We start from the raw sequence: 24,478 nt of genomic DNA on the forward strand, positions 1-24,478 counted from the left end.
AACATTTTCAAAATATTCATGGATGCGCCTTGCTCCTCTTCTCTTTTGTGAACGCATCAGTGTGAGAGTGGACACAAGAGCACACACACACACACAGACCCCGTGTACGCTCCTTTGAAGTGAGTAAAAAAATCAATTAGAAGCATACTTTAATTCATTCATCCATAAAAGTCTTTATTTTGCATTTATAGAACGACAAAAGAAAAAAAAAATTTCAAGTAAATACCAAAGACGGTGAGCAGCAATGTCAGGTCAGTCATGCTGCTTTTCTTACATTTATCTCATCTGGTATGAAAAAAACAAAAACAAAAGCACATCCAGCATGGAGGGGTTTACATCTTGGCGGAGGTAAACCCCTCCTCTTTGCACCAACGTTTGTCCTCCTCGTCCCGCCACTTGGGGGAGCCTGCGCTCTCCCCATTTGACTAGGATGCTGTCAGATATGAGGCTCTGATTTAGGAAGACGCCGTTTCCCATTCCCGAGTCACTAAAGTTAAAAAAAATCCATTAAAACAAAAACAGCCCACGTTCCCGTAACTGCAGACTGAGCTGCTCTGTTTATTTTCACAGCATCACAGTGTGAACGACCTTATGTTTTCTGCAAAGAAATGTGATCCTCCATGATTTCAGCTGAAGTGGCTCCACGGTAACCAGATCCACTGCTCCTACTCTTCCTGCATCTTAAGCACGGGAGCACCAGAACGGTGGTTACAGTTCACAGTCCATCGATGCGGGAGGAGGAAGGAGTTGTGGAGGGGCGGACAGGTGGAGGGCTGCCATCCCATCCCATCCCATCCTATCCATCAGCTCGCTGGATCTCCATGACTACACTTTGACGGCGCTGTTGGCGGGCTTGCCGTGGTAGCCGTAAAGAAACGTGGCAGCAATCACCAGCGTCGCTCCCAGGAAAAACACCCTGGGGGAGCAGAGAGACAGAGACAGAGAGACAGAGCGGAGAGATTTATACCAATCCAATACACAAACGGCGACTCGCTACGCTTGTTTCACGCCGCCAAGGTTACCCCGTGGGATTGAAGTCATTCAGGAGGAAATACGAGATGAGGGTGGACACGATGATGGACACGGAGGTGGCGAATCCTTTGAGGATGTTGTCGGCATACTTAATCACCACGGCAACGACCAGTCCACCCATAGCCTGCAACGCAAAGTTTGAAAGTTTTTCATGTGATCCCAACAAACCAGTAAAACCGCAACTACTTTCACCTCTTAAATAACCCCGAATAGTAACAGTAATGAAAAAAAACTTTTAAATGATTTGATGTCAAAAACTGGTCCTATAGTAGGAAGAAGAAATAGAAACATAAATTATTTTTGCTTACTTTGACTTTTCGTGTCATATATGGACACCACTGACCATTTATTCTGTTGTACGATGTTTTCATGTTTTCTGAACGATTCATTGTTGAAAACAAGAATTTCTTCTCAATCAACCTACCTAGTTAAATAAAAGTGAAATGAAATAAACACAGTAAAACGTGCAGCAGAAGTATTCACACCCTGCTTGTCCAGTGACAACCATCATTTTTATTTTATTTTATAAGACAGAGTCAAATGAAAGGTTGCCAAGCTGTGCAGGAAAAGAAAAATGAAACTTAAAAAGAAAAGGCAATCTGAAGTAGCCCCAGGGCTACTACGCTGAGCAAAATCATTTTGTGGCTAAAACAAGCATTATTTTTACAACAACTTCTAAGTTATGTGAAACGTCTGTTAAAATCATTTGAAGGCTCAGAATCAGTCCAGTACCGGAACCAGTCCACATACTCAGGGGAGAAAACCTCACCTGGTATAAATTACATTTTTAGCTATTGGAGTGACGCTTAAGAGAAATGTATTTAATCAAAGAATGTAATGAATATGTGTGTAGGGCTGCATGGTTGCAGTTTTCTGGCCGATCCCTGGTTACCAATCTGTAAAAAACCTGACCAGCACATTTTGATTTTGGTTGATATGAACGTTTGTTTGTCTGAAATGTTGCTAAATATAGCAAGAAAGTTGCTGAGTTGGCAACAGTGGGGTGAATATTGTTAACTGTAAACGTTCAGACCTGACCTGGTGGGTCTGTCTGTCAGTCAAACCTCTCACTGCAGAGTAGAAGAAGACAGAGGCTGATTTTTAAACCTTTGCTGACAAAGATAAGATCAGGGGAATAAGATGGGCTTCACATGTCAGTAACAACAGATCACGATCCCCCAAAATTAAAGAAATTGGCACCCAGAAATCAACTGGCTGATACATTATATACACATACATGATGCAAACAACACTGCCAGAGATGCAATAAGTTTATAGCAGGTGTGTGGATGATCTAATGATCGGACTGCTGATTGCAGCCAGTCCACATTGTTTAGCAGAACTAAAGGGCCCCAAAAGCAAATTTCGCCTAGGGCCCCATGGAGGCTTGGGCCGGCTCTGTGTCCAGCCCTCCTTATTTTGGTACTCTGAAAAAATCTCAGTACAAATCTAAATGTGAAGGCCTCAGAGGTTCATTAGTGAACGTTGCAGAACCAAGGGAGGAGACGGGTTAAGTAAAAAATGAAATGAAAAGCTTTTCATTTTAAAAAAGAGCTTTAAAAAAACATTAATAATTCTACTTCCTTTGACCATATGCTGGTCTGAGACAAAATCCTGTTAAAATAGAGTGGTCTGTGACTGTAACGTGATAAAATGGGGGAAAAAGTTTGAGGGGTGTGAATACTGCCTGCATGGTGTTGTGTATATTTCCTACGGACTATTTAGAATAAAATAAAAGTCAAAGTCGAGTTAAGAACTGTATACTTTTTCTTCAAGTTTCAACCGTTTTTCTTATGGAAATAAAATCGGAGATACCGAACGGAATCAAAGCGAGCCAACCTGCAGGACAACAACTGTCCAGGTGATGGCGTTGTAGCCCTGAAACATCCCGGACTCTCTCACGCTCTGGCCGTCATACGCCATCATTCCTATCAAGCCCAACGGGAGGCTAAACAAACCTGGAAGGGAAAGAAAAAAAAAAAAACATGACACAAAGACCGACATCACAGCTGATGATGCAGAAGAAATACAATGCTAACGACGCTAATGCTAACCAAAATAATGACTACCACCAAAAAAATAATAATAATAGCTTGATTCTCCACAGCAGAAAATATACAAGCAAACGTCCACCTTTTGCTTTAAAACGTTTTGCCATTACCTTCGTTATTGACTGTAGACTGTGGGGTTCAGAATGTTTCACTAAAGAGAAAGAAAGAAATACCGCTCTTCTCACATGTGAGGTTTTAATTATACCCATTATCAGCTGAAAAGGAGAACATTAGTAACATTAGGAAGCAGTGACTTGCGGTCAGGAGAGGGAAAATAATATATAATGATAAAATAATATGTATTTATATTTTCACCCTGTAGTTTGTACTATAAAGCAGTGGTTCCCAACCACCGGGCCGCGGACCGGTACCGGTCCGTGGACCAATTAGTACCGGGCCATGCAAGAAATAATTAAATATAGCCGTTCTCTGTATTGAGTCTGGAGGAGGTTTTATTTTGAAAATCCTGTTGGTTACGTCTTGCGCGCTAACATGCAGCAGAATGAGTAAGAAACAACTGCATCGGTCTCGATCCTTATAACGCAGCTCCCCCTGAGTCCGCAGAAATTCAGCTTAACTAATTCTGATTATATGAATTATGAATTTTCCCATTCAAATGCTTGGAAGCCACTGAGCCTCACCTGGGATTGATCAACCTCTCGCTAACTGCACTGGCTGCCATTCTATGGGAGCACGCTCCTCCTCAAATGCAGCGATACATTTATAGTTTTCTCCTCTTACCGCAGCAATCACGTATTCATAATCGCAAAATAAATATTAAGCCTGAAACCATAGTACTGCAACAGGCTGAATGTTCTGCTTTTAGTGTGGGAAATATTGGAGTGTTTTTTGGGGTGGGGCGAAGGGGGTTTTGTGGCGTTACTGTCAGTTGCTATGGCAACGAGTCTGCGTGTAGCTGCGCTGATACAGAGAGCGAGAAAGAAGTGGTTTTGAGTTGCACTTTGAGTTAACAGAATTATTCTACGGCGGCAGCGCGGCCATGCATGACATGGAAAAGAAAAGTCTTTTTGTCCTCCAGCTTTGTCCACACGTGCGGAATTTCCTCATGTAAACAATAGCATATAAGGGGCCTATATTTGTCAATATGATTATGATTAAGTCAGTGCCTCACCAGCTCTGAAGCTCACCGAACGTCACTGTTAGGAAGGTGAAAGTGATGACAGCTCCGGGGCATGAAAAACCTGTTTCAGTGGAGCACAGAAACAGGTACTACACTGCTGCTGACTTGACTGCCGGGGGACAAAAGAGGAGCAGCTGTACAAAGGCATCCTAAGGAAACCTGACTACAATCTAAAAATGCTACCAATGAAAGCAGCTGGAGGGAAACTGGGACATGCAGAACAATGTGAAGCCTTGGCGTCTTTAAAGGTGCAGTATTATGTTTTTCAGCAACATAGTATCATTTTATAGCACAATAAAACCACTATGTTACCTTTAGTTACTGTATATCAACTATGACTTTGCAATTCATTGTCCCAGGTTTAGAAGTTTGATACACAAATAAAGCTAAAGGAATTTATGTGATATCTAGATATGTATATTAAAAAACTGTGTGTAAGTAATTCGAGATGAAGCTGAATAAGGAGCAGCTTGAGTTCCACCTACACCTTGAAATTGGGCCTCTGTCTCTTTAAAAACTCCTGCTCTTTCTGAAACTCCGCTTTCAGAAAGTCATCACAACATGGCTCCTCTTCCACCAGGTGTTTGGTAAATGCTGCTGGCTAGTCTGAAGGAGCGGAGTGGTGGAGTCGAGGGAGAGGAATGCTCTGGGAGGCGGAAACTTGGAAAATGCGGCTCTGAGGAGGAGCTTTGATTTCTCAAACATGCACGAAAAGAATCAAAGCAACACTCCCGCTATGTTTATGATGGTGGGATTCTATTATAACATGATGTAAAGCTAAAAAAAAAGAGTCTGTTTTACATAATACTGTCCCTTTGTGGCCATGATGTTAGGTTCAGAATCGTACCCAGCTGTATATTGCGGACCCACACACTCTGCTTTGTCTCCTTCAGGATCTTCTCGAAGTAAACGCCAGCAAAACCGCTGGACATGCAGGCCGTCAGCACCGCCACCAGTCCAACCAACTGTGAGCCCGCAGTCAGAACCTTCTGCTCTCCTGTAGAGTCGGTGGGCCACTGGGGAGGACGAACTCGGGTTAGATCAGATGATCAGGACACGTTGTGATCAAACTGCTAGGAAATAGGACAGTGTAGTGAAAAGAGACAGTTGAGTGTGCATTGTTGGGACCAGCTGGTGTCAACTCATGCCTTTATTTTCCTGTCTTATAGAAAGTACGCCTGGCGTAGTGCTTCTGTGAGTAGCTGTGTCTATTAAGGCTCTGGTGAAGCTATTGCTGCCGTTAGGTTTGCGTATTCTGCTCTCTTTCTTTCCCCTCAGAACGTTCAGAAGACTCAGTACTTCATCTGTTTCTTGAACTTTGACATTGGGGAAGCTATTGCTGCCCATATCTTGGATCTGATCTCCTTATCACTCCCAAAAGAGAGAATGTCTATACCTCATTGACCATAAAATTGGAAAATAAATCTTATTAACAGAAGCATGCAATCGCAAAAAAGCTCACGTTTCTTGACAAAAAAAAAAAAAAAAAAACACAAAAAAAACATTTTAGCCATAGAATGAGTTGGCTTTTCTCCCATATTGTAATTGGTGTATTTTGCAAAAACGCAATGGAAGTTGGCCTCCATGGTCAAAGGTCAGCTGGCTCCACCAGAGCTCATTGCACAGTTTATAAAAGTTTATTATACGAACGTGTTGAATCCATTATCTATAAAATCATAGACTACAATTTTCCCAAAAAACGCTTACATAGCTGCTCCCAAGTAGGCGGGGCTTGTTGCTCCAACATCTGAATAAGATACCGACCTCTCCCCTGATTGGCTGATAGATGATGAGCACTGAATTGTGAATATATCTCATGTAACTGTTTACATCCGTCGCTAACATGATTTTTGATGACTTCTTGCGTGATCAAATGTATTCACATGGAATTTTTTAATTTTATTTTTTATGCAACACACTGCAATTTAGAAATTGTGTTTTCTGGACCTCAGGTTGAGGGCGTAAGATGCCATACTTTGACTGAATTAAATTCTGGACCCATTAGCCAATGTGCAGTGAGAGCACATTGGCTGTGAACGTTCGCCATGGAAACCAACTCAGCAGAATTCAATGGACCTGACTCACCTGCACCAGCGTGACTCCAGCCATGAGGCTCAGTAAGGAGAGCCACTGGTACAGACCCAGCCTCTTTCCCATCATGGAGACGGAGAACAGAGCCGTAGTGAGGATCTTCAGCTGGTAGGTGACCTGCGTCCATCAAACATAAACAATATAAATGTACGGGCTTTTTTTTTTTGCCTTTTCAGAGCACTTGTTTTAGTCCTAACAGAATTATTTTGATAAAGAAAAGAATAATAAGTGCTTAATGTTTTTGGATGGATGTTAGTTTCATTTGTTAGGGTTAGCACAAGTTGTGAAAAAAAATTATCAAAAGTTTGTGCAGCCTTTTAGCATGAAAATGTTCTATTCAACTTGAAGTACTTACTTACATTTATGTTTTATTACATCAACCTCTTTCTTACATATTTGCAAACCTACTAGCATAATAGGGTGACCAGACGTCCTCTTTTTCCCGGACATGTCCTACTTTTCAGATCTAAAAAGATGTCCTGGGGGAATTTAAAAATCGTCCGGGATTTTGGTCAACTGCCTCAAAACACATTACATAGCTTACAGTGCATTGTGATTACACTCTGTTCCACTACTCCATTCCAGGTTTCTTTGTATGGCAAATTAGTCATGCCCTTCTCCCCAAATCCAATCACGTTGCATTATGTGTGCGAGTGTGTGTGGGAAAAGTAAAGATAGCTGAGTTGACTTGTACACCGGCTGCTAGACTAGTTAAACCTTAAGTGTGACAGGCGATAGCACATGTGTGTCCGCCGATTGTACGGCAAAAATGCCTAAACGAAAGTGTACGTTTACTGAGGAATTAAAGAAAAGATTCCCGTGCTTTCGTCAAGGTCGTGATCCCTATGAGGCGGAGTGTTTGACGGGTGAAGGCAGGAACTAATGTGTCTGTGGCAAATAAAGGTGCCAACGACCTGCAAGTGCACGTGAATTCAGCAAAGCACGCGAAAGCAGCCAGAGGCGAAAGCTCTTCGGCTAAAGTCACAGATTTCTTTGTGACAAAGTCAGACAGTGCAGCCGTCACTGCAGCAGAAGGCAGCTTTGCTTTCCGTACTGTTAAGCAGTATAAGGTCAGTAACGAGACACAGTATTTATTTATTTATTTTTTTGGGAGGGGGGGGGGGGGGTGTATGAAGTACCCCCACCCCAAACAAACAAACAAACAAAAAAAAAACATTGTCTCGTTTCAGAAACCCAAATCTGGTCACCCTATAGCATAATAAAACCAGAGAGGACGCTTCACTCAACCACATTATCACAGAGTGGTAATGTGGTCTAGTGATACAGTGCTGCCGATGGCTGTTGCTGCTTTGAATTACAAGTAATTAGAGCTGGCAACATTTACCAGTTCAACTACAGCTGATCTAATCTACACACTAATCTAAACTAAATACCACTCCCATCAGGCATCATAATGAGGCACTTTGAAGCCGGAAGGTATTTGCAGTTTTCCCAGAAAGAATGCGTCGGAGAGCCACTGAACTCCCCAACTTCTCCAAAAAAATGCTAACCCACAGTCAGCCTGACCAATCACATCCACGTGTAACCTGATAGGTGGCTGCATCCAGGTTGGACAGGGCAACATAGAGCAGATTGTTCTGCAGCGTGTAGATCCCCGCAGGCACGGCCAGCTTCATGGTCTCCACCGGCTTCTTCAGAATCTCCTCCTTCAGCTGCAGGTTCATCGCACGCAAACTGTATTCTGACAGAAACAAACAGAGTTGTTGGCTCCGTCCCATACAGTACAAGTATGACGGCATATTAGGGCCACTGTAGATGCAAAAAAAAAAAAAAAAAAAAAATGGAGGAGTAAATGTCGGCCAAAAAATCTTTTGGAATTTTAATATTAACGTCAGAATTTTTTTGTAAAAAAAAAAAAAAAAAAAGGAAAAAAAGGAACATTTTCAAAATTTTAAAATTTGCTAGAAAGAAAAAACTTTGAAATTCTTTTTAGAAAAAAACTTGGACATTTCTGAGTTTAAAAAGTTTAACATTTGCAAGAAAAACAAAGATGCTTCGAGATTAGGCTCAGAATTGTTCAAGAAAAAAAAAGATTTCTAGAAACATGGACATTTCTGAGTTTCAAAAGATGAAAATTTGATCAAATAAACCAGAAATATTTAGATTTATCTTAGAAAGGTTGGAAAAAATGAAAAAACAAGGACATTTCTGAGTTTGAAAAGTGGAAAATTTGCTAGAAAAAAAAGTAACATTTTGAGATTAATCTCTGCCATGTTGAAAACAATGACATTTTTTGCAAACTTTTTCAACTTTTGAAACTTTGAAATTTCCAAGTTTTTTCAAAAAAATTCAGAGATTTTTTGGCAGAATTTTCTCCTCCTTTTTTCCTGTCTCTTAATGGTCACAGTACGCCATCGTACTGTGGGACAGGGGAGCATTTGTGTACTGCTGCATGAGCCGCAGGAAAAAGAACCCACTCACTGTTTTCCTGGAAGACAAGGAAGGTACATGTAAAGATTTTAAGGACCTCAGCAGCCACCACTGCAGAGGAAGCCAGGTAGGGGGAGCCGTCCTCCTTCTGGGTCCGGGAATAGCGCATGGTGAGAACCAGTGATGTGGTCTGCAGCACCAGAACCCCCAGGGACAGATACTTTAATTGTGAGGAGTGGGGTGTGGACGAAACCATCATGGAGGAGTCTTTTTCCGAGCTCCTAGCTGGAATTAGAGCCTTTAGGATGTTCAAAAACCAAAGTAAGATTATTTCAGCAGAAACAAATATCTAGGCTAAGCAAATATTGTCATCTGACGAAATATGACATCTGTTTGTTTGCAAAAACCTGTTTTAAAGGGGCAGTATTACGTACTTCCAGGCACATTGTGCCATTGTATAGCACAATCAACTAACTGTTACCTTCAGTTCTTATAAGAATTCTGCATACTTACCAAATATAACTTAAAAGAGATTTGACTGTGTAATTTAATGACTTAAAACTGGGTCTCTGTCTCTTTAAATACTCCAGCTCTTTCTGGAACGCCGTCTTCAAGAAGCCATCACAACATGGCTCCTCTGTTAACCCTTTAACAACTTTTTTTTTTTTTTTTTACCAGCGTTTTACTGAGAAGTAGCTGATATAATGAGCTCAGCAGATGTGCAGTTCCACCAGGTGTTTGCTAATTCCTGCCGGCTAGTCTGAAGGAGCTGATAAGAAGCTTCACCTCCAAGGCGGAGCTAGGTCCACCAAGGCGTTTTGCGCAGCTGAACAATTGCCACAGGAAGATAAAGGATTTCTCAAACATGCATGAAAAAATCTAAGCAACATTCCATTCATGTTTTTGATGAAGGAATAATATAACATCAAATAAAGCTAAAAAAAAATTTTTTTACATATAACACTGCCCCTCTGAATACAAGCTAGCTCATGCTAGGTCAGGTAGCGACACACATACATTTGTTGGCAAACTTTGGACAACTGCACAAACAGATACAGTAATGTTCGTGTCTCACACTGGAGACACAATGGCAAAGTTAGAGAGTAAAGATGTATTACCGGCTTCACATCTGCTACATCCTGGATGTCTAAGGACAAATTTTCTTCACGCTTCGGTGTCATATTTCCTGAAACTCCTCTATGGTTTTAGCTGAACTTCCTCCTTCCCCTGTCATCTCATTGTTGTGACCCCAGATGAAGAGCTTCCCAGGCACAGAGGAAGGTGACAGAGTCTGACCATCCACACTAAACCTGAGCAGGAACCTCACTTCTAACCACAGGGAAGGTCCAACGGTGCTCTCCTGGTGGTGGGAGGAGCAGCGGTATGCCTCCTCTCTGAGGTTACTACCTCGCTCAAACTACCGTCACTGCTATACAGTATACTTTCACTCCTACACACTCCTCAAACAGAACTGACTTCCTGCTTTCCTCTAAAGAGTCTAAAAGACAAAGTCCACGCATCTGTTTTCTGAAATTGCTGGGTAATATTCTGCTGTTTCATGTTTGCACTACAAGGAGGATGTGAAACACGTCAAGCGGAGCAATAGGCGTTCTCCACAAACAGGAGGTGGGGGGCGTGTTCAACACACCAGCACACTGACGCTCTTATGTGTCAGCCGTGCAAAGCAGAGGGGAGCACGGCGGCACAGTCTTCCTCTATTTGACTGCCTGAGCGTGTGTGAGTGTGTGTATCCCTCCTCAAATCAAACACACCGACTACAGTCTTTCGGAGAATGTTTCAGACACACTCTCGACGTTCACTGCCGTCTCACATCACAGAAATGGAGGTTGTGGAAGGAGAACTGGGTTACAAACTGGAATAAACCAGGCTGGAAGGTTAGGCTTTAACACAGAATGCTGCACTGTGTATTTTCCGACAACTTGGATTGGACTCTCTTTCAAGATCACCCTATCCTTTTCTTGTCTTCTTTCTCTTGAACGCATTACAGGTAAACTTGTAGCACACTGTAAGACGCTCGAACTGTAACTCAAACCAATGGGTTTTATTCAATTTCAGCCACATGAGAACTTTATCCGCCCATCTGGAGAAACATCCATCAACCCAGTAGGTTGTTGGACGTCGCACTGCCAGGGACAAGCGTCCGACAGTCCTTCAAAAAGATCCCTATCAAGATAACGCAGCAAGCAGCAACAAGAACATTCTGGAAAACCTGACAAAAAAATGTAAAAACGTCCCGTACTAACCTGTGCGGACATATCCTGAGTCTGTGCTCACACACTCAGTACAAGCCTCAGCTGACACCACCGTCTCCCTTCAGAGCCCAAAGCCGACTGAGCAGGTTGGATGACGACAACCCGTCAGCAAAAAATACCACAGAATACCTGACTGAAACGCCCTCTGAAACTGGTTCTGAAGTGTCTATAGGTGGTGAGAAAAATAATACTCAGCAGCTTGCTAAATTACAATAAACAGACCTGTGAATTTGTTTATTGTATCAGTACAGCTAAATGATAAGGAGGAAGGAAATGATACATGGTTTTTACACAAGCTTAGTCAAACTGGATGGAGACTAAGTATTTCCAAATCTTGAAACAGATTCTCAACTAAATTTAAGCCTGAACTTGGACTAGGCCTCTCTAACTAACAAGTTAGCTTTGACATAAACCATGGCGTTACAGCTGTGATCCCGTTCTCAGGTCTTTTATTGCCATCCATCCATTTTCTGTTCACCCATGTCCATATTGGGGTCAGGAGGTTGTTGGTGCCAATCTCCAGCTATCGAGAGGCAGGAGACACCCTGGACAGATTACCAGTCTGTCACAGGTCTTTTATTGCCTCTAACAGATTTTCTTTCATATTTGCTACTTTTAGCTCCTTCCATCTGCCCTCCAAGTTTCTTTTTCCTGCTGAAGAAAAGCATCCACCTAGCCTAATGCAGCCAACTTGGAGTTACGTTTCACAGAAAAATTTTATCTGTGGCCCGCTGTATTAAGCTGCGACTGTTTAAACGGCCGAATATCTTCTTCTGTTTATTTAGCCCTACATTTGACAGTTCATAAAAATCCTTTTAAAAAAAAATCTAGATTTGAAATTCATTTGCATTTCAGACATTTTGAAAGCATATGTAAAGTAGATTCGGTCTCTGTAAACGTAACACGCAGGGCTCTGGTAGTAACATAATAGTTTGCTTCTGCCTTTGACTGCCAAACAGGTCGCTCTGTAAAAGATGAATCAGGAAATGATCAACATTCCTTTTGCAGTGTGACAAATGAATTAGAGCTCTTGTTTTGGGTCAGCTGGTGCCATGGTGACGTGGACGCGTGTAGTGGAAGCAACGTCGTTGGCAGAAGCAGGGCAGCAGCCGGAGTTGACTTGAACCAAACCTTACATTTCCTCATCGGGATGCGGATCTGCTCATGCGGGTCCAGACAGGGAGTTCCCTTCCGCTGGGACGCACGTGCTTTTAAGAGCCTGTTGTGTCGTTGCGTCAGAGTTGCGACACAAGTTTTGAATCTAGTTATTGATTCAAAACTAGATGGACACAAACAGAGAGACAGTAACGTAAACACACACACACACACACACACACACACACACATAAAAAGAAGTGTAATAAAAGTTGTCGAGAGTCTCTGCTGCCTCTGGAGGCGTGAACAAAAACTCAGTACAACAACATAGCAGCAACTCATATTAATCAAGAATCTCATTGGATCCTACTATATCATCGCCATCATGCGGGGAAATGCAGAGCAAATATAGTCTATATTCTCCCCAACAGGTATAAAGTTGTTGTTTCTGCTGCTGACAGTCCTGGAGGACTGAGTTGATCTGAGATTGTGGCTGTTAAACACACCAGAGGAGAAAAAGTCTCTGGTTATGAAGTTATGAAATAAGCAAAATTGCTGCCATTTTACTAATTAAATCCTAATAATATCTATTTAACCTCTACAACAACTTGGCTGCAGACTGATTTATAGATCCAAAAAAGCTCAAAGGGGTTAAATCTATATAATAGTTTGATGTTAAACCTCTGAGATCTAGAATTGTAAGACTGGAATATCAAGGCAAAGAAAACTCAGTAGCTGCTGGTAGGGGCCATTCAGGGGCCTCCAGACACTCAGGGGGCCTAGAAATGGTTTAACTGTAACAGCATGTGGCATCATTTATAGAGAATGACAATGTTATTAAATTTTATTTAACGCATTCAGCTGAGAAAAACAAATGTATAAGCCAACCGGCGGCGTCAAACAACCACACGCCCAGGTAACGCTGCCACCGGAACGTTAATAATAATGCAGCCCTGTATGGAAACGTCCCATCAGGCTGCCGCAGACATAACTAAGGGGGCTCTTATTAAACTTATTAAGACGATTAATTTAAAACAGTTTTCCTCCAAACCTGCGTGGGCCCAACACACACCTGGTCACACACACAGGAAATTGACACTTGGCCACCACCCTCCCAGCTTCCCTTTTATGGAGGCTCAGGCTGTGGAGGGAGCGACACCTAATGGTGCCACCTGTTACACACAGTAAGCTTCCCAGGAATATGGTGGAAAGTGAGCATGGCTTTGCTGTTGCCTGGCAACATAGCATACATGACATTATTCCACTAATGTCATCTGATGATGTCAAAGTGTTTTGATGTCATGAGTGACGAGGCCTCTGTCCATGATGATCTCATAAGAGACAGAAGCCTTGAATATCCAGCATCTGAATCAAACAGTCAGAAGTCAAGTAGCAGCTTGGAGTTTGGTGGATTTAACTTTGCATTTTTTCGTAGCTTTGGTGATACATCGGTTGGAGAGTCAAAATGTCGACAGTAACACCTCATGCATTAAACGAAGACGTAGTTAGACAATTGTCTAAAGATGAATTGGCCTTTGTAGTTCTGGACTGGCTACAAAGAATGAAAGACATTGGTGCAATGTTGAGAAGGGAGGATGAATTGGAGAAACAATTGACGGAAGCTCAGGAAGAAATCAAGCATCTGAAACAGGATGTTGTTTCTCTGACTGAAGAGCGAGACTCGGCTCTCTTTCAAAAGAAAATGTTGGAAAAACGGACAATCCCACAGTTAAACAGAGAGCTTGAGAATCAGAGAAACCACAAGAATCAGTTCAGGTCTGAGATTCAAAAGTACCACCTGAAAGTCATGGAGCTTTACACCACTTTCAAAAGCTTGGAGAGGCAGTCAAAACAGAAGGTTGAGAGTATTTTGATACAAACAGACGCAGTGGAGTCTCGCAGCACGGCAGACCAAAACACAATCGAGAAGCGTGACGACAAAGTCAAGAGACTCGAGTTTGAGCTCTCCCAAAGAGATGATGATATCTGTATTTTCAAGAAGGAGGCTTCAGACCACAAAGAACGGTGCAGACGTCTGGAAGGAAAAATAGAAGATCTACAAAAACAGCTGGAAAAGGGAGAAGAGGAGATGAAAAATATTCTAAAGAAACTCCCAAAACCTCGAAAAGAGGAACTAATTGCTAAAAGTAGGCAAGAGTTCAAAGCAACTCTACAATTATATGAGCCTATAATAACTGAAGAAAAATTGAGACGGCAGGGATTAATGAACCATCTACAGAAAAAAGAATCTGAAATAAAAGGACTCTTGAAGAAACAGGCTGAGAGCAACTCAGAGCTCTCAGCCTTACAGCGAAAGGTAGCAGCGATGAACGTAAATGAGAAGAGATGTTTTGACCGGCCAGAATCAGAGTGGAGAAAACTTCAGGGGGAAATTCAGAGCTTGAACGGTCAAGTGGGGGCACTGATTGAAAGCAGGGATCTGGACCGAGAGCGCATAAAAAAACTCAATGAACAAATTGAGAAGTGGAAAACCAAATACTACACAGAGAAGAAGAAAGAGGACGATTTGCAGAAGAAATGCAAAGATTGGCAGAAAGAATGCGAGGATTTGAAGAAATCCAAACAGAGCAAAGAGGCACAGGTCAAAAATGACATTGATGTGGAAACACCTAAAACTGAAGGCAAAGTTGAGATGAAAACTGATAGACAGGTCAAATTTTTACCACCTATTGACCGAAAGACAGTTCGACTTCAAACTTTGCCTCTCGGTGAAGGAAAGTTGGTGCCAAATTTTAAAGAGGATAAGCTCCCAACGACAGAAAAGGTAAATCAGCGAAAGCCAATGCCTCCTAGCACAAGAAAGCCAGAAATGTCATCATCATTGGCAGGCAGGAAGCGTTCCCTCCGCTGAGCAGAGAAAAGATGGCTGGCAGCTAGGCAGAACGCCATGATGAGATTTACTCATCAATAACAAGCTTGTACCAACCGGTACAAAACTAAATTCATAGGTTTTCTCCGGGTGCTCCGGTTTTCCTACCTTCGGGAAAAAAAGTGATTAGGCTAATTGGTCTTTTTTAATTTTACCTTTGTCTCTCGTTCACTAACTGTTGGAGACCTTCTTTAAATGGACACACTTCAAAATTAATCTTTAAAATAAATGCATAGGTTTTCTCCGGGTGCTCCGGTTTGTCCTACCTTCGGGAAAAAAAGTGATTAGGTTAATTGGTGTCTGTTGCACCCACAGTCAATGGACGGCCTTTTGTTTTGTAGTGCTAAGAGTTAAGCCAAAACTTACATGAGAATGCCAGACAGTCTTATTCAATTAATTAAGATATGATGGGTCTTTAATATAGCAAATATTAAAGACGCAAACATTTATTGGGTCTGGTTGGGGCAGTGAACTCTACATTTAGTTATTATTGGATCCTATAAAATGTGGCTTAAAGCTGAGATTCTGATGTTTGGATATGTATAATATATATTCTCTCTGCTAATAAATCTATATTGGTTGCTGACAGTTTTACAAACAAGAGAGAACAAAGCCAATTTCTCTTTATAATGGCCCTTAATTTAATACGAATAAATATATAAATTTAATACAAATAAATATAAATATATATATATATGTATATATATATATATATATATATATATATATATATATACATACATACATATACATATATAGATATATATATATATACATATATATATATATATATATATATATATATATATATATATATATATATATATATATATATATATATATATATATATATATATATATATATATATATACATGTATATACATATATATACGTAAATGAGAAGAGATGTTTTGACCGGCCTAATCAGTGCTGTTCCTCTGTTATTGATCATTTCATACACAAACAGCTGTACTTAGAATGCTGACTAGAAAAAAAATCTCCCTCATCGTTTTTTGCGGCCCTCTAGTGCAGCGCCCCTATGCGTTGCATACGCTGAATAGCCACCTTTTGCGCCACTGACTTTGGGCATCAGATGAATTCAGCCTTTAGTCGTGCAGATTTGAAACCTATGCTGGCCAAACGTCTACCCACGCACAGGGGGCCACGAAACCAGCTGGATTCAAATTAGTTCCATCCAAAAAACGCCAAAAAAAAAAGTTTGATTGCCTTTTGTTTTTTTCTGCTTAACAACCGCAAAATGATACACTAAAACGGCAAGGCAAGTTTATTTGAATAGCACATTTTCACTAACGTAGCGATTCAAAGTGCTTTGGTTAAATGAACAGAACAGTTTGATTTTTTAAGGTAGAGTCATTTCGTAAATGCCTAATTAAATAATTAAGTGTCAAAACAACCGAACAAGAACTGTTTCAATTTAATGTTAAAACGGTAATATAAAAACGTAGCAATTTTTCATCAATTTATTAAATAGACAGTTTAATAATAAAATGTGCATGTTCGATAAACAAGGACGTAAGCATTTATTCCAACTTTTGATTGTCTAAATGCTTCAATAATTTCTAAAATACATCACATATATAATAATCTATGTATTTATTAAAATTCTGACTTTTGGATAAATGCTTTTTTAATATATATATATATATATATATATATATATATATATATATATATATATATATATATATATATATATATATATATATATATATATATATATATATATATATATATATATATATATATATATAAAGAAGCAAAAGTGAGGCTTGCGCTTTAATAACTGAATATTTCTGGAGGGTGTGATCCGACGGAGCGCATCGTGTCGAAACTTGTCACGTCTAATCCTCGCTAGGTGGTGCTGTGCCGTGAGATTCGGCCCTCAAATCTCTCCGGAGGTTCCGAAGAAGAAGAGCACGTGTTTCCGGTTTTCCTCGGAGAGAAGTGTTTTTGAGGTAACAGAAATAAAATGGTGCGTAAATTAAAATATCACGAGCAGAAGCTGTTGAAGAAGGTAGACTTCATCAACTGGGAGGTGGACAACAACCTGCACGAGGTGAAGGTGTTACGGAAGTATCACATCGAGAAGCGCGAGGACTATACAAAGTGAGTAAAATCTGTGATGAGATGTTTGGGGTTTGACTGGACTCTGCGGCGTTCAGATTGGTCAGACGAGAAGGAGAATGGAAAAGGCCGAAAAGGTTCAAATGTGGAAAAACGAGTTATTCACGAAGACGGAAGCAAACGAAAACCAAAGTTGCAACATATGCTCATTTGCCAAAAAAAAACACAAAAAAAACAAGCAAACAAAACACCCCTAATTTGCATGCGAGTTAAATTTTACTACAAAGATGGAATATTATCGTGAAATTCATAAAAACACTTAGTTAAGGTAGTTTTCCAGGTTGAATACACTATATATAGTGTATTCCAATTAGATTCGAGTTTTTACCACAGTGCAGTAAAATTCAATTTAAACTATTAACGTTGCAGCCCTGCTTTATAGTGAAAATGCATGCGGCGACAGCGAAAAGAAATGTTTCCGTTTTTACAAGAAGAAACCAACTTGGGGGTTATAAACACAGAGGCACAAAATTCACAGGAAGACTTTCAGGGTGACTAACGTTGACAGAATTAATGGCAGCGGTAACTGTTATCATCTAGGATAAAAGCTCAACTAAATAGACAAACTACAAATAAGTACTACAACTAGTTAGTCAGTGGCAGCAGTATCTTCTTTTTCAACTTAAACCGCAAAAGACAGGGGTGAGTGTATCATCTGCTGAGAGACAGAACATGTTGACAGAAATTGTTCAACATATATCATCCTCCTGGAAAATGTCACCAAGCAGAGAAAACATAAAGGTAATGGCATCCATAACTGATGATGGCGGATAACTGGAGAGTAGCAGGAGAAAGTAGCAGAGTGAGAAGTGGTCAGAATGTCCAAGCTAAGTGCTTATATGCTCTGCAGAGTCAGAAACAAGTTACAGTTTGTGATCTTTAAAGCATCAGCACTATATGAGAAACCACCAAACACAATGTAATACATGTTTACCAAGTGAGAGTATTTTAAATGTTAAACTAGAGCTAATGGGTGTTGTCCAGATTCCCAAAAAGCAGAATCAAATCAGACTCGCTCATCATGATATCGAACGTTAAGGTGTTACTAAGGAGTAATGTGTGTTCCATCTGAATTAGGTGTGTTAGAACAGCATATAGGAAGGAAATGGTTGGTTTTATTGTAGGTTGTGTCTTTTTTTTTTTTTTTATCTTCCAGGTACAACAAGCTGAGTCGGAACATCAGAGAACTGGCGCAGAAGATCAGAGACCTGGATGAGAAGGATGGCTTCAGAGCTCAGAGCACACACCGCTTCCTGGAAAAGCTGTGAGTCACCAGAGGCCCTTGGGTCGGTTTGGGTCGGAATCGAAACAAACCAGAACCAGTAAAAAGTCACAAACGAATCCAAAATAAAGGACATTTATCAGTAAATGTAACAAAAACACAAAGAACTAAACTTTTTTTTTTTTTTTTTACATTCACATTAATGTACATATATTTATACATGTACAGTTGAAATCAGATGTTTACATATAAAGATAGATCTTTTTTCCTCACCATCCTGACAAAACGTAAGACTAAATCTTTCCTGTTTCAGGGGAGTTAGAATGACTAAAATGATCTCCAGTTGCTGTATATAATTTATGTCATTTGGAAAACCATATTCTGATTCACTTTGATTTTACCTTAGTAAAGGTTCAGGTCTGTTTACCCGATTCCTTACTTTGATCACATCTGTTGTTGCCCTCTGACCTTTCCACATGAAGCCTCAGTGACTCGTGTTAACCTGATGCGACACTGTCTGCTCCTCTGGTTGCTCAGGTACAGCATCGGCCTGATCCCCACCAGACAGAACCTGTCGCTGACAGAGAAGGTCACGGCCTCGTCCTTCTGCAGGTAAAATCTCCGCAAACACAAACCGACGCAGCGTTGCAGCTCTGTTTTATCCTGCCTGGTCGTTCACCTGCAGGAGGCGTCTGCCCAGCATCATGCTGAACCTCCGCATGGCTCAGAACCTGAAGACGGCCATTACGTTCATCCAGCAAGGACGTATCCTTCAGTCCGTGTGTCCGTCTGGTGTTTGTTATCCCAGAGAGAACGCAGGTTTCTTTGCATCCAACAATAGAGGCTGATTGGCCGTTTTCCTAAACACGCTGACAGATGTTCGTGTCGGCCCGGACATCGTCACAGATCCAGCTTTTCTCGTCACGAGGTCGGTTTCCAGCTTGGTTTATAACGTCTGATATCCCCCACAAGATGCTTTGGTGTATACAATCAGCAGCACTGTCTGAAATTATGTCTTTGTTTTAGAAATATGGAAGATTTTGTAACCTGGGTGGACTTGTCGAAGATCAAGCAGCACGTCCTGAATTATAATGATGAGGTGAGACTTTCATTCATCCATGAATGAATGGAGGAGCTGTGTTTTGTTGCTGTGTTTCCACTGACCATAACGTTCGCTTAATGGAAACACGGCAATTCCGAAAAAAACATATTTTTCTATAAAAATGTTTCTACGCTAAGATGAGGTGGTTTTTTTGGCCGTATTGAAATAGATGTATTTTTGCAAAGCTGCGATGGAGAGACTTTTTTTTCTTTTTTAAAACATCGCACGAGTCACAACCAGATGTTACTACTGGTGGAAACGACAAAGAAGACGACAGGAAGTAGTTGTAGGATGATGGCGACGCCTGATGTCTTAATGACAAACTTTTTCACGTGTGACTTTTAATTGAATTTCTGGTTTCACGGAAACTGAAATTGTGTTTTCTTGATATTAGCAGAATATCTACAAACATTTGCGCACATTTGTTATGGAAACGCAGCTTCGAGAGCCTCGGTTATCGAGTTATGAAAATCTCTGTCATGTTGTCTTAATGTAGGATCATAACTTACATTAATGTTTCTGTTGCAGAGGGACGACTTTGATCTGATGGCATGAGTGGGAATGAACTGTGCTGCAAAGACAACGGAAGAGGAGAAATGCTTTAAACTCCAACAGCACAGACTTACGGACTTGTGGGAAAACGTTGGCCATGATTTACTGTAGAGTCCTTCTGGATATGAAGGATGAATGCTGCCACATTCAGCATGAAGCGGTTTTTAAATGTAAAACTCCTGAGTCCTGGCTTTAACATTAGGACCAGTAAATGGGCCCTGATTTCCTTTAATTCGGGCCATCGGCCGATACTTGCAGAGCACCTGAATAATTTTTTTTTTTAAATTGATATCGGCCAAAATCTGAATCGGCAGATCAGGTTGACCTTATGGACCCATTGACTCACATGTAAGTGTCTTTCCTTGTGATCGTTAAGGGGTAAAAGATCTGTGATCAGCCAGAAATCCTCAATCGGTGAAGCTCTGTTTAAAATACCTCAGGATATTAATTTAATTCCAGAGATTTTTTTGAAAATATAAAAAAAAATCTGATTCTTCCAGCTAATTTCTTTGCTTCAAATCACACTATTCTAACCTGTTTGTCACCTCATGGTAAAAATCCAGGTCCTTTATTTTGGTTGTGTTTTTATTGCTTGTTCATAACAATTCAAAAATACACAATAAAGCGTTTATTGGGATCAGTAAGTAAATGTATTTTCTGAAAGATGCTGATTCAATAGCAACAAACTTTCTGACAGGAACTTTGTGAATGTGACCAACCAGGAACTGAACCGGGTTTGATTTTCAGAATAAAGTGCAGTAATAAAAAGAATGTGTTTAGGTATTGAAGTCAGTAACTGACTGGTTTCCAAATGAAAGTTACTGTTCAGGATGATTTGATGTAGTTTTTAATAAATTTATTTAAATCTAATTAAATTTTGTCCCTTAACTTATTGGATGAAAAAAAAAACACTTGTAAAAAAATAAACAATTTCTGAGCATGCAGTTAGGTCATATAGACTACATTAAGTATTCTATTAGTATCTCTAAGTAAACTAGAAAGTTATTAGAAAGATTATTCTAGTAATTCAGGTTAAAGAAGGTAAAACCTTTTTTATGGATTCACTTCACTGTGAAAAATTTCAAGTATTTGGATTATTTTTGATGTTTGAACAGCCCAAACTTCACGAGTCGTGAACCTGTTTTTGTATTTTGAGCATTTTGTACTTTTATGATTTGAGTTGTATTTTTTTTTTTTTTATTGCTTTAAAATGTGCATGCTTTTTATCATAAACAGAGACTGTAAATTATATCACCATACATGACAGTTTGTTAAATCTTTTATTTTTTCAAAACAATATAAAGTGTTTTCCTCACAGTGTCAACGTATTATCCTGAAGCTGTTCCTTCTTCTTCTGTTGTGTAACTCAGGGAAGCTCCACCTCCAATGTGCAAACATTTGCCTCTGTAAACAACCCCAACGGCCCTCTGTAGAACATTTGTCTCCGTACAAAAGAAAAGTCCAACTAAACACCGACAGCTCTGCTTTCACAGAATACAAAACCTAAAGCAACAGCAGAGAAGAAAGGTCTTCCTCCGCCACAGAGAGAGGGAAAAGTCTTTGTTTAATCATCAAAGCCACCAAAAGCGCACATAGATGATGAGCGTCACAAAGACCAAAACCACGGCAGCGACTTTAGCGTAGGTGGAGCGGGTGTTGAGGAACCTGGCGTCGCTGCGGTACTTCTCGGCCTGGCTGCGCAGGTTGCTGGCCTTGGTGTCCAAAGCTGATGAAGAGAGCAGATTCGGGGTTAGCTGGAGTCGGACAGCTGGTCAGAAGGTTGAGGTTTTACTCCAAACCGGTTACCAGAAAGAGCTTCTCCTCTCTGCAGGACTTCCTCGATATTTGCCACCATAATTCTCTGGATGTCCTGCAGCTCCGTGCTGACGCTGCTCAGGTTCCTCCGAGCCCTGCTGTCAACGTATGACTTCTTTGTTTTCTGCATGTACGTATCTAGAATATAAAAAAAGTTACTTTTTTCCCCCTGCTCTTTACATATGTGTCCTAAAATGGACCTAAAAGGGATTTAATTCTTCAATTTCAGAAAACACTCCGACGATGAAGATTAGATTTTAATCAGATATTGTGAAAATTCCGTTCCTTCAGATGTTTAGCATAAATGCTAACCTATTGCTTGTCTGCATTTTTCAAATTTAAGATTTTTTTGTACAAAAGGAAGACTAAAGTAGACTTTATCAATTGCTAAATTTAGGAAGCGTTCTTTGTGTTTCTAGCATCCCTAATAACTGCACATTTTCATATTTTGACAATAAATTTGCACAAAGGAAACGCTCCAATTTTGGAAAAAAAAAAAAGTTACGTTTTGGCGCTAGGATGAGGTGGGTGTTTTGGTCATATCAAAATTGGATTATCTCGCAAAACTGCAATGGAAAAAAAAAAAAAATTTGTATGGCACAAGTCACACAATCGACAACCAGATGTTACCACCGGCGAAAACCATGAAGAAGACGACAGGAAGTAGTTGGAGGATGATGGCGTGGCGAAATATTTCTAATGAAACTTATTCACCTGTGAGTTTAAAAGCGTTTCTGATTTAACGGAAACACTGCAATTCGACATTGTACTTTTTCCAGATTAGAAGATTTTTATTAAAGTGATGGGGATGTAGAATAAGATTGTGTGTTAACCGAAGCAGAGAAGCAATGTCAGGGGTGTGGTCGTTCTTTCACTGTGTCGAAATGGTAGCAAAATCTATATCAGTCCAAACTTTCATAGTACTCAATCTGGCACAGATACATATCTGCTATCTTTGCTCTGAAGAAAGAACAGCTTTAGTCCAGAGCTAGAGCTCATGGAAAACCAGCAACCAATCAAAATGTTTTGAGTCACAACATCTAAAGCTCAAGTTAACTCCATTTTTGAAAAGTCCCCAGATACAAAATGAAATCAAACATCTACTGGCTGAGACGACGAAGCTCCTCGTTAGTGAACAAACCAAACTGTTTTTTTTTTTTTTAAAGAACTTGCTGAAAGCACCAGCTATGGTTTAGCACTGGAACCGATCTAATGGGAAAACCCAAAGAGAACCTTACCAAACTCTATGAAGGAGTATGGCCTCGTCACTTCAGGGACTCTCTTTCCGTACTGCTCACAGAATTCATTTTGGAGGTCCTCTAGGTACCCAAAAGCCACCTTTTTAGGGAATGAGGCATCACAGAGACACAGGCAGCAAACACCCTGGGATATAAAGTAACTGGGAGGGGGGGGAAGAAAAAGTCAAACCTAAAAATAATTCAAAGGCCTTCGATTTCAGGTTGAATCTACAAATCTTAGCTGACCAGAAGTTCATGTTCCCAGCCTCCAGCATGCACCGGTCCGGGCTCTGAGCGTCGAGTTTCCGCAGCAGCTGTTTGGCCTGACTCTGGTAATGCTGGAGGTCTCTTCCTGACTGACAGAAAACAGTCAAAGCACATCCATGTTTGTTTGCTGTAGAACCAGGCAGTCAGTGAAAACAGCCTCTAATGGCGCAGGTTGTTTGAAACCTGCGCCATTGGTCACATCTCGATGTGACCAAGTTCTCTATGAGTTCTGTCACATTAAACTTGAACTCTTGAGTTATCTAATGCTGTTTCTCATTGTTTACAGATTGAATAGAAACATCTTTTACTGTCACAGTGGGGAAATTCAGATTCAACAGCTCATGTTCAACAACTCATGTAGACTCACACTAAGATAAAAGTATTAAAATATATATAAAAAACTAAATAAAAAATTATATTCTGTACCATAAGGGCAAGGGCATAACTAAAACCAAACATGAAATGTTGTGCCATTATCAAAAATAGTCAAATATCAAATAACACAGCTAACCCTGCCCCCACTTCTATAACACATACACACACAAGATAGCAATAACATTGGTTATCAATATCAAATCAATACTTGTGTGGTAAAAAAAAAAAAAAAAAAAGACTAACATCAGCGCCTATACAGTTAATGCCGATATACCGTGCACATTTAAAACATTTTAAAAATTTAAAGCAGGCGTGGTGTGAGCTTAAAAGGCCGAAACCATGAGGTGGCAGTGATCTGTTTTATACTAAATTTAGATGTTAAATCTTTCAGCAAAACAAAAAGAACACCAGCCATGAGTTATTTATATATGTATATATTTTTGTCCTTTCATGCATTCATTTAACCAACTTTTGAATGAAGCTTCGTGTGCAGCTATTGGAGCCCAATTTAGCCCTCAGTCAAACCTGTTCATCTTCCTGGATGGACGCAGCCAGCGGCAGACCGTCCGCCAGCCGAGCGATTACCGTCAGGAAGATCATGCCGACAGGCGTGGGCGCTCAGCGGCTGCTCGATCAGCCAAGACACCGAAGAAACTTCTCTCTGCTGGTTACTGCGACGGTGCACTTGGAACGCTCAGGGCGGAAATGGTTCGGTGCACCTTCGAATTAGGTCCGACTGACAACACACGGTGACGACGCAATACCAGAGGTATGCTAAGGTGGTTTACGTTTGTCGA

General features: G+C 40.5%; 4 protein-coding genes across 5 annotated transcripts; 2 read left to right on the forward strand and 2 right to left on the reverse strand.

The window, feature by feature from the left end:
* Nucleotides 1-148: 148 nt before the first annotated feature.
* slc35a3b (solute carrier family 35 member A3b) lies at nucleotides 149-11,064 on the reverse strand. 2 transcript variants are annotated; one of them, XM_044133109.1, is made up of 8 exons: nucleotides 10,971-11,064; nucleotides 8,758-9,004; nucleotides 7,863-8,017; nucleotides 6,310-6,432; nucleotides 5,072-5,240; nucleotides 2,872-2,990; nucleotides 1,023-1,156; nucleotides 149-916 (listed from the first exon to the last, which is right to left on the reverse strand). In XM_044133109.1, the coding sequence occupies exons 1-8, from the start codon at nucleotides 10,980-10,982 to the stop codon at nucleotides 826-828; spliced, it is 1,050 nt and encodes a 349-aa protein (XP_043989044.1). In that variant the 5' UTR covers nucleotides 10,983-11,064; the 3' UTR covers nucleotides 149-825. The 2 variants fall into 2 exon arrangements, with proteins under 2 accessions (XP_043989044.1, XP_043989043.1); XM_044133108.1 differs by lacking the exon at nucleotides 10,971-11,064 and adding an exon at nucleotides 9,825-10,900.
* Nucleotides 11,065-13,193: 2,129 nt separating this feature from the next.
* LOC122840591 (early endosome antigen 1-like) lies at nucleotides 13,194-16,940 on the forward strand. Its single transcript, XM_044133110.1, has 2 exons — nucleotides 13,194-14,859; nucleotides 16,842-16,940. The coding sequence occupies exons 1-2, from the start codon at nucleotides 13,540-13,542 to the stop codon at nucleotides 16,938-16,940; spliced, it is 1,419 nt and encodes a 472-aa protein (XP_043989045.1). The 5' UTR covers nucleotides 13,194-13,539.
* On the forward strand, nucleotides 16,825-20,600 carry imp3 (IMP U3 small nucleolar ribonucleoprotein 3). The gene is made up of 7 exons (XM_044133112.1): nucleotides 16,825-17,092; nucleotides 18,267-18,374; nucleotides 18,870-18,944; nucleotides 19,018-19,097; nucleotides 19,209-19,260; nucleotides 19,359-19,431; nucleotides 19,963-20,600. The coding sequence occupies exons 1-7, from the start codon at nucleotides 16,956-16,958 to the stop codon at nucleotides 19,987-19,989; spliced, it is 552 nt and encodes a 183-aa protein (XP_043989047.1). The 5' UTR covers nucleotides 16,825-16,955; the 3' UTR covers nucleotides 19,990-20,600.
* Nucleotides 20,601-21,252: 652 nt separating this feature from the next.
* Nucleotides 21,253-24,385, reverse strand: sec22ba (SEC22 homolog B, vesicle trafficking protein a). The gene is made up of 5 exons (XM_044133111.1): nucleotides 24,207-24,385; nucleotides 23,286-23,395; nucleotides 23,040-23,200; nucleotides 21,793-21,939; nucleotides 21,253-21,712 (listed from the first exon to the last, which is right to left on the reverse strand). Exons 1-5 carry the CDS (start codon nucleotides 24,279-24,281, stop codon nucleotides 21,558-21,560), a joined length of 648 nt encoding a protein of 215 aa, XP_043989046.1. The 5' UTR covers nucleotides 24,282-24,385; the 3' UTR covers nucleotides 21,253-21,557.
* Between the last annotated feature and the right edge of the window lie 93 nt (nucleotides 24,386-24,478).

Source organism: Gambusia affinis, linkage group LG12 (genome assembly GCF_019740435.1).
Source record: "Gambusia affinis linkage group LG12, SWU_Gaff_1.0, whole genome shotgun sequence".
Lineage (NCBI taxonomy): Eukaryota > Metazoa > Chordata > Actinopteri > Cyprinodontiformes > Poeciliidae > Gambusia > Gambusia affinis.